At 40.5% G+C, this 17,775-nt stretch overlaps 1 protein-coding gene across 1 annotated transcript; it reads right to left on the bottom strand.

The window, feature by feature from the left end:
• Positions 1 to 5,613: 5,613 nt before the first annotated feature.
• Positions 5,614 to 14,619, bottom strand: txlnbb (taxilin beta b). The gene is made up of 10 exons (XM_012872309.3): positions 14,377 to 14,619; positions 11,013 to 11,278; positions 10,652 to 10,743; positions 10,387 to 10,557; positions 8,398 to 8,592; positions 7,991 to 8,110; positions 7,820 to 7,894; positions 7,628 to 7,720; positions 7,413 to 7,508; positions 5,614 to 6,181 (listed from the first exon to the last, which is right to left on the bottom strand). Exons 2-10 carry the CDS (start codon positions 11,245 to 11,247, stop codon positions 5,690 to 5,692), a joined length of 1,569 nt encoding a protein of 522 aa, XP_012727763.2. The 5' UTR covers positions 11,248 to 11,278; positions 14,377 to 14,619; the 3' UTR covers positions 5,614 to 5,689.
• Positions 14,620 to 17,775: the final 3,156 nt, after the last annotated feature.

Raw genomic sequence — 17,775 nt, 5'->3', positions numbered from 1 at the left:
TAGGAAAAAAAATGTCCCACAATGGGGAAATTCAGGCTTGACAGTGGCAAAAACACATAGACAAGATACACCAATATATCACAGTTACACATAGTATATTAATTGCCTTCTCTTAAATTAAGGAATGTTGACCTGTTATTTTTTTATTTTTGTGGTGCCATGTTCTTTCAAATCCTGAAGTTGTGCTTGTATTTCTGTATTATAATACCTGAAAGCTGAAGCTTTGGAGTCATTGTCTAGGGGTTATCCACCATTTTAGCACCATACGATCCTTTCTACATACAGTATTGCATACAGATTGCGCTTTTGGATAGACTTTAGACAAAAATGTTGTGATGTAAGGTCGCCATCAATTCAATTCAATTCAATTCAATTTTATTTATATAGCGCCAATTCATGAAACATGTCATCTCAAGGCACTTTACAATGTCAGAATCAATCATATTATACAGATTGGGTCAGATTATACAGATTGGGTCAGATTATACAGATTGGTCAAAAATGTCCTATATAAGGGAACCAGTTGATTGCATCAAGTCCCGACAAGCAGCATTCACTCCTGGAGAACCGTAGAGCCACAGGGAGAGTCATCTGCATTGTCCATGGCTTTGCAGCAATCCCTCATACTGAGCAAGCATTAAGCGACAGTGGAAAGAAAAACCACCCATTAACGGGAAGGAAAAACCTCCAGCAGAACTGGGCTCAGTATGAACGGTCATTTGCCTCGACCGACTGGGGTTACAGAAGACAGAACAGAGACACAACAAGAGAAACAAAAAAGCACAGAAGCACACATTGATCTAGTAATCTGTTCTACATTAGATGGTAATAGCGGGTGATCTGTCTTCCCGGGATGATGTCACAGCTAACAGAACGCCAGACCAGGTGTACCTTCTATGAAGAAAAAAGAGAGAGAGCAAAAAGTTAAAAGCTGAAATGACAACAGTCATGACACAACATTTTCTTGTAATGTGTATGTTTTGACAGCTATTTGATAGAATTTTTCTATGAATACATTCTAAAAACCCACCAAATGTTGTGAAAAGCAGTCCAACCCTAACCTATTTTTCCAGTGCTGGAAAAAAAAGCAGAAACCGGCCCAATCTAGCAACACGGCACCTAGCAGGCTACCACACCCAGCACTCACCTTGGGAGCAACTTCCTCTGCTGGTGAGCAAGCGGAATTACAACCACAACCCAAACTCAAATCACAACATTTGTTGAGATGGGATCTTCTTCATTAACAAAATATCAAATTACACTGCTATGTGATCCAACAGTTGAGGCAATCAAACATTAGTAGATTCCTTTCAAAAAGCACATATGGGTCTACAGAGACTCTTAACCTCAAATGAACAGCATCCCTTGTTGACACTTCTATATATGCAACATAAAGCAGACACCGTAAACTGAAGCTTAACTGCTTATTAACGGAGGCTCCCAAGCTGAATGCAGGTTATATGTGCAAGATCCAGCCAAGTGTTTATTTATTGGTTAGAGAGCGTAATCTGCAACCTGCTGCTCACTCTGTTGGACCCTCTGTTGGACCCTCAGGCTGTTGGACCCTATTAGGGTCCAACAGCACTTTCAAACTGGGAACCTCTGTCCTGTCGCTAGCGTGAAGCTCCTTTCTCACAGCTAAATGAAACAACCACCATTTTGTACAAAGTTCTGGTTCTTTTCCAGATCTTTAACATGTAAACGGCACAGCAGGCTGGAGAACTGACAGATTAACACCAGCAATGTCTTTTAACCTCTTCCAAGGTATTTCTGCAGTGTCACTGTTCTGCAAAGTACAAAGCAGACATGAAATACTGCTGTTCAAAATAGACGGCACACATTTCCGTACCCAGGCACATTTAATCAAACTCGCTCTCCTGTCTGGGCGTTGATAAGTGGTATTTCTGATGGAAAGCAGTTTGGCTATAGGTTTCCAACCACCGTCTTCGCCCTTAGCTGTAAGTCATCATTCAGACGCTGCAGAAAAGCATCCCTCTGCACCTGCGGCACATTAGCTGCACTCGGTGAAAGCTAATAAAGCTTCAGCTTTCTGACAGCAGCCTGGACGTTATGGGACTTTCTTCAAAATATATTTTAATAACTCACATCTAGCTGTCAAAATTCTTCCAGAGCTTCCCGCAAAGTAGCACAGCTGGAAGCATCAAGAAACAACACCCTCGTTTCATTTCACCATGCCGTCTGGATAGATGACCAAGATTTGAATCAGGCTTGAATTTTGTACAAACTGTGAGTGACTTGAGGAAAGAGGGCAGCATGTGCAAGTTTTCACACCCTAAAGTTTTGATTTTGCCATCTTTTGATCTCGTTGTTGGACTGGGTCTCATTAAGAATTGCAGCTGGTGCAAAATCTAAAGCTTCAGTAAAAATCAATCAAACCCACTTAAAATATAGTCTGTCAACAATCAAACATATTAGACAGTTTTCTACTGAAATGTTGGTGTAAAATGTTTTTTATCAAGAAAAAAAAAAAAGCTTGCATGCGATCAGGCCTCTGATGACCTCGCATCAGGCATGAGGCGATTGATCAGAGTTCCTTAGAGTGAGTCTCTGTATTTCTCCTGGTTTTCCACTTTGATTGCATGTTTCTAGTGCCGCTTGTGATGTCATCGACCAAAATACACACAAAGCACAATTGGCGACTGATTTTTTTTACACGTTTTTTTATTATATTTTTTTTATCCAGCAATGGAAATCCATACTTCGTTCCCCAGCTGTGTCTTAATCGTATAATGCGAATTTGTTGGTGAGCAAAAACGCACCACAGGGTAGTATCTTTAATCTTTGCTCTGACCGTTAGAAATAGAGGTAAAACGTTCCCCGAAGCAGGAAAATCTGATTACAAAGAGTTCACAATGTGTAATAGTTTCTGTTCACACTTTAAAATGTGTTATGGGAACTCCAAATTAAAATAATTATTTAATAATTTTTGTCCCTGCTTTCAATGAATTTTGAACAGACTTTCTGAAAGAAAAATGAAATACCATTTTTAGGAAAATAAGAAAATGATACTCTTTGCATTTTTATCTTAATCAAAGGCTGCAGCTATTATAGGCCATGCAGACGGAAACTTCTTGAACAGTGTTGCACCAACTTCAACAGAACCAAGCAAGGACTGGTTTTGCTATGTCCGTATTTTCTCTGTCCTCCACTACACATTAGACAGTAACGTGTACTGGCTCTTTATATGCAATGACTGACAGGCCTCCTGCTTCCACCAATCAGGCTGCCCCCCTATGTTGGCAGCCAACTGCAGAACACTGTGTCCGCTGTCTGTTTTTATGCGCACTTGTCTGGCCTCATAAAATGCTGCCCGCCTACCTTCCTTGCTCTCCTTCTCAGCGAGGTCCTTTTCAAAAATCCATCTGGTGAAAGAAATGCACAACTTTTCACACTTCAAACAGCCTGTCAGCTAAAGTAAAAAATGTTTAAACTGGCACTGTCAATGATTACTTAACCTGCCTCACGTTTAACACAGAAAATTTAACTTTTAAAGTCTTAGTTTGTAATATTTACCCACATTTCCATATAATAACACATTCCCTATTTAAGAAAAAATAAACATTAATCGTAATCCATACCCATGTATGTCTCAAATACTTTTTGCCAAATTAGAAAATGTATGCTTAAATTAAGCATTCATGTATGCATGTTCTTTAAAATAATAAAGGCCTGAGAGGTTAAGTATTTTAGAGTCATGCTTTAAACATTGGGTGTTTGTGGAGATTTTTTTTACCTGTATAAATGTTAGGAATATTGGATTGAGAAATCTCTGATTCTGATATGTACCAATCGGTCACTTTATTATGTACATCTGTTAAAAGTTTTGACACAAATAGTGAAGAAGCCTTTCACATGACAAGACTTGATGCAATCTACTGGGTTTCCTTAGATAGGAAATTGTTTTGACCAATCTGTATAATCTGATTGAATTTGACTTTGTAAAGTGTCTTGAGAGGTTATATAGTGCCTATACATGTTTCATGAATAGGCACTATATAAATATAATTTAATTTAATTGAATTAAACAAACCAATGCATTTATGCATCTAGATGTGGTGAAGACGACTTGCTAGAGCTCAAACCAATCATCAACATGGGTAACGTGGTTCACACAACTCTGAAGGTGGCATTCATTGTGCCAGACGGGCTGGTTTGAGTATTTCAGAAACTTTTTTCCTAGGTTTTTTGAACCATCACTCAGATTTAGACAATTGTCTGAAAAGAGGAAACAGCTAAGGTCTCTGAAACCACCACATCTTCCACCTTGGTACAGATGGGCTACAGCAGCAGAAGACCATACCGGCCACTATTCCAGTCAGCCAAGGACAGAAAACTGAGGCTACAGCCCACACAAACTCACTGAAATTGGAAAATAGCAGACTATAAAACCATTGCCTGGTCAGACAGGTCTCCAATTCTGCTGCAGCGATCAGACGGAGGGGTAACAATTTGGTTTACACAACATGAAAGCATGGATCCATCCTGCCTTTTGTCAACGCTCCAGGCTGCTGCTGCTGGTGGTGTAGTGGTGTGGGGGATATATTTTCTCAACATATTGTCCCTAGTACCAACTGAGTACTGGTGAACAACACCGATTGAACTAACAGTGTTCCAGACTCTTGATGGCTGCTTCCAGCAGTGCGATAAACCATGTCACAAAGCCCGAACCCTGTCAAACTGGCTTCTTGAGCCTCACAGGGAGTTTCCTTGTGCACCCATGACCATCAAAGTGACCAGATGCCAATTCAACAGAGCGCCTTTGGGATAAGGTGGAATGGGAGATTCACATCATGGACATGCAGCCGACAAATCGCATCAGTTTGGCCCAAAATCTCTGAGACGATCTCTGAGATGTTTCTGACAACTCAATGAATCTAAACCACAAATAATTAAAGCAGTTCTGAGGGCAAAAGGGCGTCCAACCCGGTGCTGTCAAGGTCTACCTCATAACTTGTGAGTCGTACACGCTGCTTATCAGTTCTCTGTGGCAGCATTCTTCAGATGTGCAGTAGTTTTGTCTCTGTGAGTCTTGTTGATCCATCCATCCATTTTCTAACACGTCTATCCTTTGTGGGGTCGCGAGGGGTGCTGGTGCCTATCTCCAGTGTTCAATGGGCGAAAGGCGGGGTACACCCTGGACAGGTCGCCAGTCTGTCGCAGGGCAACATAGAGACAGACAGGACAAACAACCATTCATGCACACAGTCACACCTAAGGAGAATTTAGAGACGCCAATTTACCCAACAGTCATGTTTTTTGGACTGTGGGAGGAAGCCGGAGTACCCGGAGAGAAATTCATCTCATTTTACAGAATGAGAGATGCCAAGTTTCCAGGTTTCTTGGTGTTTAATTGAATGTCTGTCCCGATTCAGTTTGGGAGTAGTAGTTGCATTTGGTTTGCATTTTAGTTTCCTGTCACTTAGGTGTGCAACTTCAATTAGATACAAACTATGAGCTAACCTTTGTATCCTTGTAACGAGGATGCATTATATCCTCGACAACACTTAAAACTTCACATATATAACTGGCATGTTGTAAGACTTAAAAGAAACCTCCTACCTTTACCCATAACACGAGGAACAGACACAAAGCTCACATTGTGTTTTTTATTTTTATTATTTCTGGTAATCTCACATGCAGCGGGGTTTCTATCACAATGGTTTCAGCGTTAATCAACTGTCTCCATCTCCCGATCTCTCTGTTCTTGATTTTGATACTCATGGGCGTCTTGGTTTTTGCTCTCCTCCGCCGGTTTCTCCTCTGGCTCTTGGATGCTCCCAGAGAGTCCTTGTGACTGACTATCTGCTGATTCTGTAGGCGCCGTGTGAGATATTGTGAAAGAACCAGCGATCTCTTTCAGAAGAGCCTGCTCAGCCTTCAGCTTAGCCAGTGCCTCGGTCAGCGGAGAGGAGAGGGCTGGTGCTCCAGCAGAGACGGGGTTTCCTGTGTTCTGAGCTAGATCATCCTCTTTTTGGTCTCTGGGAGCCTCCTGCACCTCGCTGCCTTCCCTTTGCTCTTGTTCAGGATTGTGTACGTCTGGCTGAGCTCCCTGCACCTTCTCAGATAGGCTCTTTCTTTGCTCCTGCAAAGCCCTGCAAAGACTCTCGAGCTTCTGGTTCTTGACGGTGAGAAGCTCAAACTCTTTTTCTTTGATCGTTCTCTGTTGGGATGAAACAGACAAAACACTTACATTTCTCTCTATTCTCTATAACTGGAAGCCAATTCAAGCTGGGATCTTTGTACACAAATACAGTGCTGCAAAGCTAGTCTCACATTTTAAAGTTTTTTTCACATTACAACAACAAACCACAACGTATTTTATTCAGACTGTACGTGATAGACCAAGGACCTGACCAAATGTTGTATGAAGCCCTAAGTGGCGTTTGTTTTGTGGCCGCCTTCAAGCTACGTATATCTCAATTATTCTACGATAATTTGAGGTCAGATCAGGCCATTACATTGTGTCGCCGTTGAGCGCTTTCTTGTTGGGAGCTGGAGATCAGTGGGATTTGCTAATTGCTATTGTGCTAGCAATAGCTAGCAACCTGTACTACCTAAAACTGCTCTCAGGACCCTCACACCAGCTGTATCAAAGCTTGCTGATACCTCAGGCCGGCTCTGCTTGGACAACACACACACTAATGCAAAACTGTGAAGAGCCAGAAAAGTTTTTATGTACAAATAGAAATCTGAAAAGGGTGACGTGTTTTTAGTCACTGGCGCAGTATCTTAGAGAACCATTTTCCCATGCTATTGGAGCTGCAAGTCATTTCGTGTACGTAGATCAGCTTTGTAGATCTATAGATCTCAGCTCAGTGGGATTTGGCGGGAACCATCCGTGGACAGCAAATTTTCAAGTCTAACCACAGATTCACATCTAGACGTGTGCAGGGAGTTTCTAATCCTTGGAATATGTTTTGATCTAAACCAGTCCAAGGTTGCTCAGGCTATAATGTTTAGGGTTGTCTAAGATTTGGACATTGTTTTAACGCCGTTGTGTCCCTTGATCTTCACGACGGTGTTTGATCCTGTAAACATCTGAGACCTTCACAGAACAGCTGTAACTCAGAGGAGAATAGACTGCTGGTAGACTCTAATTACTAGTTAGGTACTTCCGATTGTATTTACTCACACTGCGTTTTATTGAGGGTCATCAGAGTAAAGGGGGTGAAACTAATTAAAGCTAGGATACATTTTTTTATTATTTAAAACACATCATCCAATTTTTCTACTTGACGATGCTGAGCCACTTTATGTTGGTCTACCACATAAAATCCCAATAAAGCACACCAAAGTTGGTGGTTGAAATTTGAGAAAAGGGTGGAAAAGTTTTAGAACGCTTTTACAAAGAACTGTGAGGGCTTGAATGGCTGAAGGAGAGTGTTGCTTACATCAGCCACCATGTCAACGAGACTCTTGTTGCAGTTGTCAAAGCGAGTCTTCCATGAATGGCACTCTTTCTCCAGCTTCTTCATTTTCTTAGCCATCTAAACATTAAAAAAAAAACTATTTATGCAATGCACAGCGCACCTCCCGTCATTCTCTTCAACGTTGTATCCACAACTGACAGCAAAGCAGAGGAATTATTGCGAAAGGCCGTTCTTACTTTGTCCATGTCCTGCTTGAAGCTGCTGTAGACGCTGCTGCTCTTTGACACCGTACCCTGGAACTCATCAAACTTTTTGGAGTACATGTCCAGCTGAGAAGAGGTGATGAAGGAAACACGATAAAATAAAACGTTCTCCTAAAGGTGGAATAAAACAAACCAACGTTGCCTCGTGGCGCCCTCTCATCCTACCTGAGTCCTCATGTCACTTTCCTGCTCCCTCAGGCCATTCAGCTGCACCTTGTACTCTGCCACTTGTTTAAGCAGCTGTGGGGCATCGACACGTTCCATGTAAAAAGGTACAGACTCATATTAAGATCGCATACACGAACGAGCACGACAAAGGTGACAGACTGGACATACAAGCTCTTTCTCCAGCTTGTGCTTCCCCTCGGCCTCCTTCAGGAACAGGTTCGCCTGCTCAAGCTTGGTCTCCAGCAGCTTTTCCTTCAGGTCTCTGTGCTTGAACACCTTTTCCAGGTTCTGGTAGGAATTCAAGGGGATTTATGAGTTGCTTTCACACAGGGAGATATTTCATTTCTCACTCAGAGATCTTTTGGCTGAAACTACTGTGTATGATAGACGCGAGACCAGGGTGAAAACTGCAAGCAATGCATGGGCACGGGGACACATGGAGGTTTGCAAAAGCACGTTATATCCACTCCCTGTGGTGCAGAGTGAGAGTACAATTTGACCTTTCTCTTCTTTACTGTATCTGCTCTTTAAGTCTGGCACGGAGCTGACAGCGTTGTGTGTGGTAAGCTCCATACCGCCTCTCGCTGGTCGTATTGTGCAATGAGGGCCTTGAGTTTTTCTGCCAGGGCGCTGTTCTCCTGGCACAGCTTGGTGTTGCGGCTGCTGTGCTCCTCTATCTGGGCTTGGATCTCGGTCAGAGTCCCCTGGAAATGGGTGGTGATCTCCTTCCTCTTTAAGTCGTCTTCCCTGCACCTCTGCAGCGTCTCCTCCTGCAAGTCAGGGATACGTCTTAGTACTAAAAACAGCGCTCCCCCGTATCCATGGTTTCATGGAGTCCTCCACCGACGTCTCAACAGGGTGTGAGAAAATTAATAACCTGATAGAAGACTGAATTAAAGTGTGCCTCTCTCTTCTCATTTAGACTTTTAGCAATCAATTGTGAAAATTATAATAAAGTAATCAAGGTGTATTTTTCATGCTACTTCACAGTTTCCCAGATTTTACAGACAACCAAAACAAAACATATATTATATGTTTATATAGGATGAGGAATGGTTTCGGACAAGTGTTCAGTGCCCTCCAAAAGCCCTAATTCCTCTTAAACTTTTTCCGATTCTAAAATGTTCCAACCACTAACTTAGCTTTATTTCATTAGATTTTTTTCCTGATAGAACAGTAGAAACCATTGTGGGATTGTGAAGAGAAGGGAAAATGATACATGGTTATCAAACGTAATAAAAACACTTTTACTGCTGAAAAGCAAACCATAAAACATCTGACTGTTCACATCCATTCAAATTATGACAGTTTTGCTTCATATGTATGTATGTATGTATGTATGTATGTATGTATGTATGTATGTATGTATGTATGTATTTATTTGGTGTGATTGTCGACCTGTACTACCTAAAACTGCTCTCGGGGTCCTCACACCAGTCTCAAAGCTTGCTTATACCTCAGCCTGGCTCTGCTTGGACAACACACACACTAATGCAAAACTGTGACTTGGCAGAAAGGTTTTTATGTACAAATAGAAATCGGCAAAGGGTGACGTGTTTTTAGTCAGTGATGCAGTATCTTAGAGAATAATTTTTAAACTGGTCAGGGGAGGAGAGTATTAATCAGAAAACCAGCTGAGAGGCCCATGGAGGAGCTGCAAAGAGTTGCAGCTCAGGTGGGACAATCTGTTGACAGGACAGCTATGAGGTGTGCACTCTATGAATCTGGCCTTTACAGAACAGCGGCAGTTTTCAAGGAACAGCATAATAATCTAATTAAAAATGGCATTCCTTAAGATACCATCCACACTGTAAAACCTGGTGGTGGCAGCATCATGCTGTGGGGTCCATTCCCTGCAGCAGTGGTAGGGAAGCATGTCAGGATTGATGGGAAGATGGATGAAACTATAAATAAAGTGCAATCATGGAGGAAAACCTGTTGGAGGCTGGGAAAGACTTGAGCCTGGGGCAGAGGTTCACCTTCCAGCAGAGCAACAAGCCTAAACATTCAGGCTGAGAACATTGATGGTTTAGACCGATGCACATACACGTAGAACAATGATCCAGTCAAAGTCCAAACCTAAATCCAACTGGGAATATGTGGTAAGACTTGAAAATTGATTGACTGCCCTGTTGTAAAGACAAATTGGCAAAAGTTTTACCATACATGATACAGTAAGCCCCTTAAAGACAAACCTCCAAAAACTTGCAACACATGGTGGCTCTGCAAAGTATTGAGGGCTGAATTCAAACGCACACTATGCCTGTCAGATTTTTAATCCTAAAAGATTTATAATAAACATGGATAATTTTCCAATCCCTAAACAATGGTGGACTCCTTCATCTTGGTCTTTCAAGTAAAATCCCTCCAAAAATCCACAGAAGTTTCTAGTCTTAATGCGTGAAAATGGGGAAAATTCAAGGGGTGTGAATACGTTTGCAATCCACTGTGCAGAACTGCGCAGCTCTAGCCCAAATACCAGTAATGAGCTAAGATTTGACACCCTGACTGTTTAGGCTTGAATGCGTCTGCCTTGTTAATGGATAACATCTGGACTGAAGTACCTTTAAGGTCTTGTTGTGTCTTTGCAGCTCCCTGCAGAGCCCCTCCAGTTTGCTGCGAGCCAGCACTGCCCGGCTGTGCTCGCTCTGCAGCTGGTCCTTCTCCTTCATCACTTGGAGCAGCTTCTTTTGCAGAGTCTTCATCTGCTTCTGATCACTGCGATGCTCCTCCAGCTGCAGAGAGACACAAACACACACAAACCACACACAAATCTTGAGCCCACAAGAGCCTTGTTCATAAACAGAATCTGGTTTGCCTTTTACTCACCAGCTCTGCGTGCTTCTTAATGACGGCTTCCAGCTTCTGCTCCGGAGAGTCGAGTTTGTTCAAACTTTGCATTAGAAGCATGGCGTCCTTACCTGAACAGTTAAACATCATCCATCAGTGTCTACGATGTGTAAAGAGATTCCTCTGTAAATTACACAAACTTTGTCTGCCCACAGTGTGAGAAACATCCTCAAAGCGACAATAACAAAGTATAAACGGTTCATGTTACTGTTATGCCTAACGGATGGATTTACAAACCTATCAGTTTCAATACAACTAAGACTTTTGCTGACTGAGCAAAAGTCGGAACCACCGGACCTAAAAATCAATGAAACGTTCGGGAAGGAAGAAATAAAAACACCTAGATTTTTGAGCATTTTCTTCTCCAGTTTCTGGTCCTTGCGGGCGTCTGGCTCTTTGGCAGCTGTGACCTCCTCTGTGTCCTCTGGCTCAGCTGGAATCTGGGCTTCATGGTAGGTGCTAATGATGTCCTCCAGCTGTTGGGCCAGGTCCTCTGTCAGGTCAATGTGGCCATCGTCGGCCGGAGACGCTCCAGGACCGGTGGGGGCGGGGCCGCTCTCCTGACAAGCCTCCATAATTCTGAGTGAGTACCTAAACAAGGGGGCTCTGTGATGGAGGCCCAGAATAAACGCATCATTTTCAGAAGCTTTAGCGTTGCTATGATGAACTGATGAGGTAGCGACAGAGAAATAGAGAGAAAAATGCTTCTCAGCCAAAGTAATATATTTCAGTGGTTGCCTAAATATACGCTTTTTTGTCACATGCATTTTCTATTTTTCTACTTTAGATATTCTCTTATATAACTCTTATTTTTTCATTGTTATTCTGCTGCCTTTTGATTCAGAAACATTCTAAAAAAAATGACCAGATTATTTATTCGACCCATATTAGGTTTGTTGGGGTCTAGAAGAAGCTGGAAAAAACCTCATTGATCCTCCAAGGCCGCCATTTTGAACTAAACAATCAGACATCCCATGGAAGCTGTTCCATGGGATGAAGTAAGAAAGAGTACGACAGTGACATTCTGCTGTGCCATATTGTTAATGGAAGCAATTTGGGTTAATGTCTTCGGTTCTTACTAATGAACTAGCTTGTTCCTTTTACCTGCTAAGTAGTTAGCACAAGCTAGCGCTAGCAGCATTCTCACTTTGGCCAAAGAACCTGTCATGATGAAGTGTATAGACAAGCAAAGTTAGCAGTGTTAGGTTTTGAGGATGAATTTTATTGTCCAAATATAATTAGGGTGACCATATTTAAATTTTGCATAAAAGAGGACTCTTGACCCAGTCGTGAAACACTTTAATGGTACTGAAAGAAGACTTATAATATTAAACATATTTAAAGTATGCCTTCTCTGTGTGGCTAGAAAGAATAGGTAAATAACAAACTTCAGATAGCCTGTCATAAGTCTACAAGACTAAAAATAACCTTAAAATCTCTGGAATTAAATAAGGATTGAAACAATGATTATTCTGAATGAGAAAATTAATCTGTAAGTATATTAGCTCACTTTTCGATTCACGGAGGACAAACAAATAAACAAAAATCTGAAATAATATTCTTAAAAACATGTATGTTGTTATTTTCTTTTAGGTGTAATAATAAAATTAGTAGTTGTCTTCTTCATCTTAATTCTTTCTTCATCCTCCTTCTCTGCCCATCCATATTGTGCTACAGACCTAGTCTCATCAGATTCTTTGGACACAAACTAAGCAAGCCTTTGCAAGAAGCGTCTTTGAAATCACATTGCACAAGCAGAATCCCCTTCAGTGACTCAACAGAAAGCTTGGTCCTCTCCTTGGTCCACTAGCTCTGCATCAGTAAAAAAAAAAAAAACATTCAACCTTTGCTTTGTTTTAGGGAAGGGCAAAGAAGAACTGTGCAATCTTCAGTGACATCTGAGTAACATGTTATGTTTTTGATCTTCTCAAACTATTTGGTCTACTTCTGGTGCACTCTAACCCAAGTGTAACAACAAACTCAGTCAATTCTCACTCTTTCTTAAAAATCTTCTTCTGTGTCCATGTAATCAACAAGATCCATGGCAACTTCGTCATAAACAGAGAAACACTTAGGCCGGCTTTGCTTAAAATCCCACATTAGTCACTCTAATCTTGATTTTGAAAACCTGAGCCAATATCTGGTGTCAAACCCATTACCTAACCCTCTTGTGTCAGAAAACCCCAGAGCTGAATTGGTCCATTTTTGACCCAGGGCAGGGCAAGCAACATGACAGAAATTGGATTGTTTTTAATTTGCTAGTTTTTGGAGCGTAACGAGAATCAAGCAAGGACTTTAAAATGTTGAATAAGTTGCACAATGTTAAACCAAAGGAGCATGCAACGTAACATTTTATGTCAAATAGCAAACAGCAGGTAAATAATACAACCATGTAGGCTATTGTCAGGCCATCCCGCCAATCTCCAATAAGGCATATATATATATATATATATATATATATATATATATATATATATATATATATATATATATAGACATGTTGAGACTCTTGTTCTTATTCCTTTTCATATTTCTATTGTAATCTTTTATTTTTCCCATTTTAAATGTTTATTGATTATTGCTTGTACAGCACTTTGTCACAGTTGCTGTTGTTTTAAAGTGCTTTATAAAGTAGTAGTAGTAGTTTTATTTAGATAGATAGATAGATAGATAGATAGATAGATAGATAGATAGATAGATAGATAGATAGATAGATAGATAGATAGATAGATAGATAGATAGATAGATAGATAGATAGATAGACAGACAGACAGACAGACAGATAGACAGACAGATAGATGAATAGATGGCACTACAGTGTCCACTGTAATTAGTGTGCCTGATTTCACTTATTTGCACTGAAGAAAAAACACAGTTTTTAATTACAACTATCCGTTATTTTTTTTACACAGCATCTTGACTTTTTCCAGGAACAGGAATGTACAAAAATCTGGACAGATGAGGTTTAGCACAAAATATTAGATTTGTTATGATGTTTGACTTTTAGCACAGATTTTGGGAAACATCACCTTTCTGGCAACAACGCCATCCCCCACCGCTCAGACGAGAGCAAGTGGTGTGATATAATGTGACATTGCCTGCTTGTGTCGTTCACATTCAGAGCCTCTGAGGTGCATAAAATTAGTGCAGCCTTCACGCTGCCTGTGCTTTCACAAGCAGAGCACATGGCACCTGTTCCAGAACCGCAAGCTATTTTAGGAACTTCTTAATATGGGCACGTTATTTCTTTATTTTTTTTGTTTCTAATCCATGCTTATTGATGTGCGGGTCAGTGAAAACAGGGTTCTTCATCTATTTATATTCAGATCAAAGATACGTTATGTAAGGGACTCAGTTCGATATTTTGAAAGGTGTTATTTGTTAAAAAACAATGAAACAGGTAAATACTTAATGCTTTGGAGAATCTGTAACTGGGCAGAAATTCTCCGTTAGAGATTTAAAAGTTTTCTTTTCTCCAAGGAAAGAAATGAAAACCAATGTCAACAAATGACGCATCTGCGTCTCCCTGCTATGAGCTTCTCATATTCAACGTGTCCAACTTGTCATTACATGCAGTGAAACACACATTAGTATGTTAGAGAACGACAAGACACGTGGAAATCATTCCAACAAATGGATTTTCCTCAAATCCTGATGTTAAACATCCCCCTAAGAGGAAGGGTTACAAGCAAATCGGGTCTTACCAGGACAAAGGTCCAGAAGGGAAAAGGCAAAGCGTGCCGAAGGGTTTCGGACAGGCGGCCACCACTGATACAGCAGCTGTGATAAGACAACCTCAAAATAAACCAGGAGAGAGCGGCTCACTCTGAGCAGAGAGAGGGAGGACGAGACCTCACTCATAGACCCCCGATTGCACATTCTCCACTTCCTATGTCGCCTTTGTTGCTTTGAGCCAGCGCAGTTCTACATTCACCATAACACGGGCTGCTGGCTGCTACCAAAGCAAAGGGCCGGACAAGTGGAGGGACTGAGCCGCAGAGAGGTGAAATTAATGGCAATCGATCTCTCTGATTGGCTAGCTTTGAAGAAAACCTCCTCCTCAATATAAATGTCTAAAAAGCATAAGGCTCCTGACTTTACAGCCTTAATGTTCTGTTTCTTTAAAGGCCCGTTTTGGCCCCTTGAAAGACAAATTGGTTCATGTTGTGTCTTTATTGGTACATACAGTCATTATTCTGATCTTGAAACTCCTAATTATGGGTTTATCCTATTATAATTTTCTTTAAAAGTCAAAATTGCCTTCGGTTGGAAAAGTATAGGACCTCCATCTACTAAACAATAGATAAAAGAGTTTTTGGAACGTATAAGTCAGGAAAGATTAGTTTATGATGCTTATAATAAGAAGACTTTGTTCAACTCTAGGAACCATATACGAACATTATAGAAGCTGAACATGTGAATCTCGATCTCATAATTATGCATTTCTTGGACATACAGTTGTGTTCAATAAATCAGAATTAGTGTTTCTAAGAGGCGTTTTGTCAGATTAAAATTACCTTTTGCACCGTTACCGTTTTTATTATCTGTTGGTGGGGGAAATAAATCATAAATAACAGAAATAAAGGCTTTAACACATCATCGGTCTGTGTTAAATCTATATACTTTGTTTCCCATACTGCAATATATTTATTTTTCAATAATATTCTAATTTATTGAATATGACTTTATAATTGATGCAAGAGAGAATGTAGGACTCTGTTTTATTAATTTGTTGAATTGGCATCTTGTTCCCAAGATTCATTTAAGTTGTATACAATATCATAAACAAAAAACAATAAAAACTTTGGGGGGGAAAATAGACCTCTAAATTATTATGTTTCTTGTAATTTCCAAATTCTGACTTTGCATCTTAAAAATATAACTTTAAAACTCATACTTATGGCTTTGAAACTTCTGACTTTGAAAGTTCTCCTCATGATTTTGTTTCTCAAAACTCAGACTTAATAATTATAATGTATCATATTTTAACATAATACTAAACAAATTCTTATCCCTCTGAAACTCGTGATTACAAGTGCCTCCTATAGTCACGGTTTCCATCATAATCATGACGTTGAGGGTAAAAATTAATACTTTCTCATTTCCTTTTTTTTTTAAATAAATATTTGTGAGTGTATCTTACATCTCCCAAATGGCTAGTTATCTAAAACTATGACCATCTTATAAATCATAACTTGGCATCTGATATCCAGGATTTTAAAACTCATAAATGACATAGCATGTGTCATTTTCTTCTTCAAAGTGGCAGAAACAGTCCAATAGAAGACCGAGCGGGGAAGATAATGCAGGTCTGCTCGACTCCATGCCGAAACACATAAACCTTGAATGGGGTTGAATCTCTGTCCACAAGGTGAGCGCTATTTTTGGCAGCATTCATTTCTGGCTCCTGTTGGCTGCAGTAGCACATTTCCACCAGGAGATGTCAGTGCACAGAGTTCATCCTATACGTTCTCATCCTCTGCTTTCTCCTCCAGTCTTCCCCCTAAAGATTACATTTGAGGGATTTCTTGAGAGCGCCTTCTTCCAGAGGACTCTGATTTAAATCCATGTTCAGCTACGAAGGCGAAGAGCTACGGAAGCCATTCGGAACAGGGGCGGTTCTAGACAGGGGCCAACAAGGGCCAGTGCCCCTGTAGAACTGGACCTGGCCCCTGTATTAAAGACATGATCCATCCATTTTCTGATCCAAAGACATGATATAAAATAAATTTCTTACAATGATATGGGCTGACAAAGATACAGTAACTGATTGGTCACTTGGACCAATTGTATTTTTTACCTTTGCAGTTTTACACTAACAATAATTAAAAAATTAAGCTGTTTCACCTTTAGCTCCAGCCATATTGAGACAGGGTGAGAAGTCTGCAATTTGTAGTTCCAGAGCCACAATTGGCTCTTTGGCTCACTTAATATGTTAAACAATGAAATATTGACCTGTTAACGTTTTTTTCCTAGTCTTTTGTTCTGCGTCCCATGGAAAAAAAAAAAAAAAAAAACACAGGCCCCACCTTGGCCCCCCTGCTAAATTTGGTGTAGAACCGCCACTGATTCGGAATAATCAAAAGAAATAAGCCACCACACAGAGCCTTGGTTAAAAGGAGATCCCTTTAAAACAATTTTAAATTTAATCTGAAAAAGTAGAGCACCAAACAATAAACTCCTCATAGCACAAAAGAGGCACTCCGTCCAGACTAACCAGTTTTTTTTTTTTTTTCTTGACGCGAAAAGCTAAACAACAGATTGGCTACTGAGGTTTTCCCCTCGAAGGAAAAACAAAAACAAAACAAAAAATCTCAGCTTAGAGGTAAAATGATTCGTCCTCTATAATGTTTCACAGGGAATTGCCATTGACATGAGAGGCACGATGCAGTTCGGGTGAACATGAGTACACTGATAAACAACAGAGTCTGAATACATACTGTTTGCCAAAGCGGACCTCACTTCCCCTTCACATTTTAAAGCATTTTCCAGGCGCCGCCACGACAAATAAAAAGGGAAAGAAAGTGCCGCCCATCTCCACGAAGGAAAAAGAAATCTCAAGCAGTGCACCTTTAAATTTTCTATGTAAACATGACTGAATCCAGTTTCAAACCGATCCCGATGTAAATGCATTTCTTTTTTTAAAAAGATGAAACACTGTGCTATTATTTTTTTTTTTTTTACCCCCGTATCTCCCTTCGTGAAACCTCTGCAGATGTTTTGCGTCTGAAAGGGATAGAAACCCGCATAAAAAGTTTTCAGAATACAACACTGCAAAAATAGTTGAAATCATAAAAAATACACATGTAGAGAAAAGTAGCATCGCTTCAGAGCCAGTGGCTACTGGCAAACTTGAGTTGAAACACTAATAGTTAAGGTTAGTTTAGTAATTTGCGTGGATTTATCCAGGTTTGACATGAAAACGTGAAACAGTTCAATGTCGAACGATTACCGTAGCCCCTTGGGTTTGTGTGCAAAAAAAAAAGAAAAAGCTCTGCACTATGAGAGGACGTGAAAAACTTAAAAAAAAAAAAACAACTAGAGGAATGTTTCAACAGCCGCAAGGAAAACGGGACATTTTACTCTCTTTCCCCCCCCCCCCC

The sequence above is a fragment of the Fundulus heteroclitus genome, chromosome 19, assembly GCF_011125445.2.
Source record: "Fundulus heteroclitus isolate FHET01 chromosome 19, MU-UCD_Fhet_4.1, whole genome shotgun sequence".
In the NCBI taxonomy this organism is placed as follows: Eukaryota; Metazoa; Chordata; class Actinopteri; order Cyprinodontiformes; family Fundulidae; genus Fundulus; species Fundulus heteroclitus.
Note: the sequence above shows the minus strand (reverse complement) of the source record. Positions and strands in the feature narration are given on the sequence as shown.

Bases quoted from the DNA above. Each gene is read 5' to 3' on its own strand.
- txlnbb (XM_012872309.3), bottom strand. From the start codon at position 11,247: ATGGAGGCTTGTCAGGAGAGCGGCCCCGCCCCCACCGGTCCTGGAGCG. The intron at 10,744-11,012 runs GTGTTTTTATTT...TTAACTGTTCAG, and splicing joins GAAAATGCTCAAAAATCTAG to GTAAGGACGCCATGCTTCTA. The intron at 8,111-8,397 runs GTATGGAGCTTA...AATTCCTACCAG, and splicing joins AATACGACCAGCGAGAGGCG to AACCTGGAAAAGGTGTTCAA.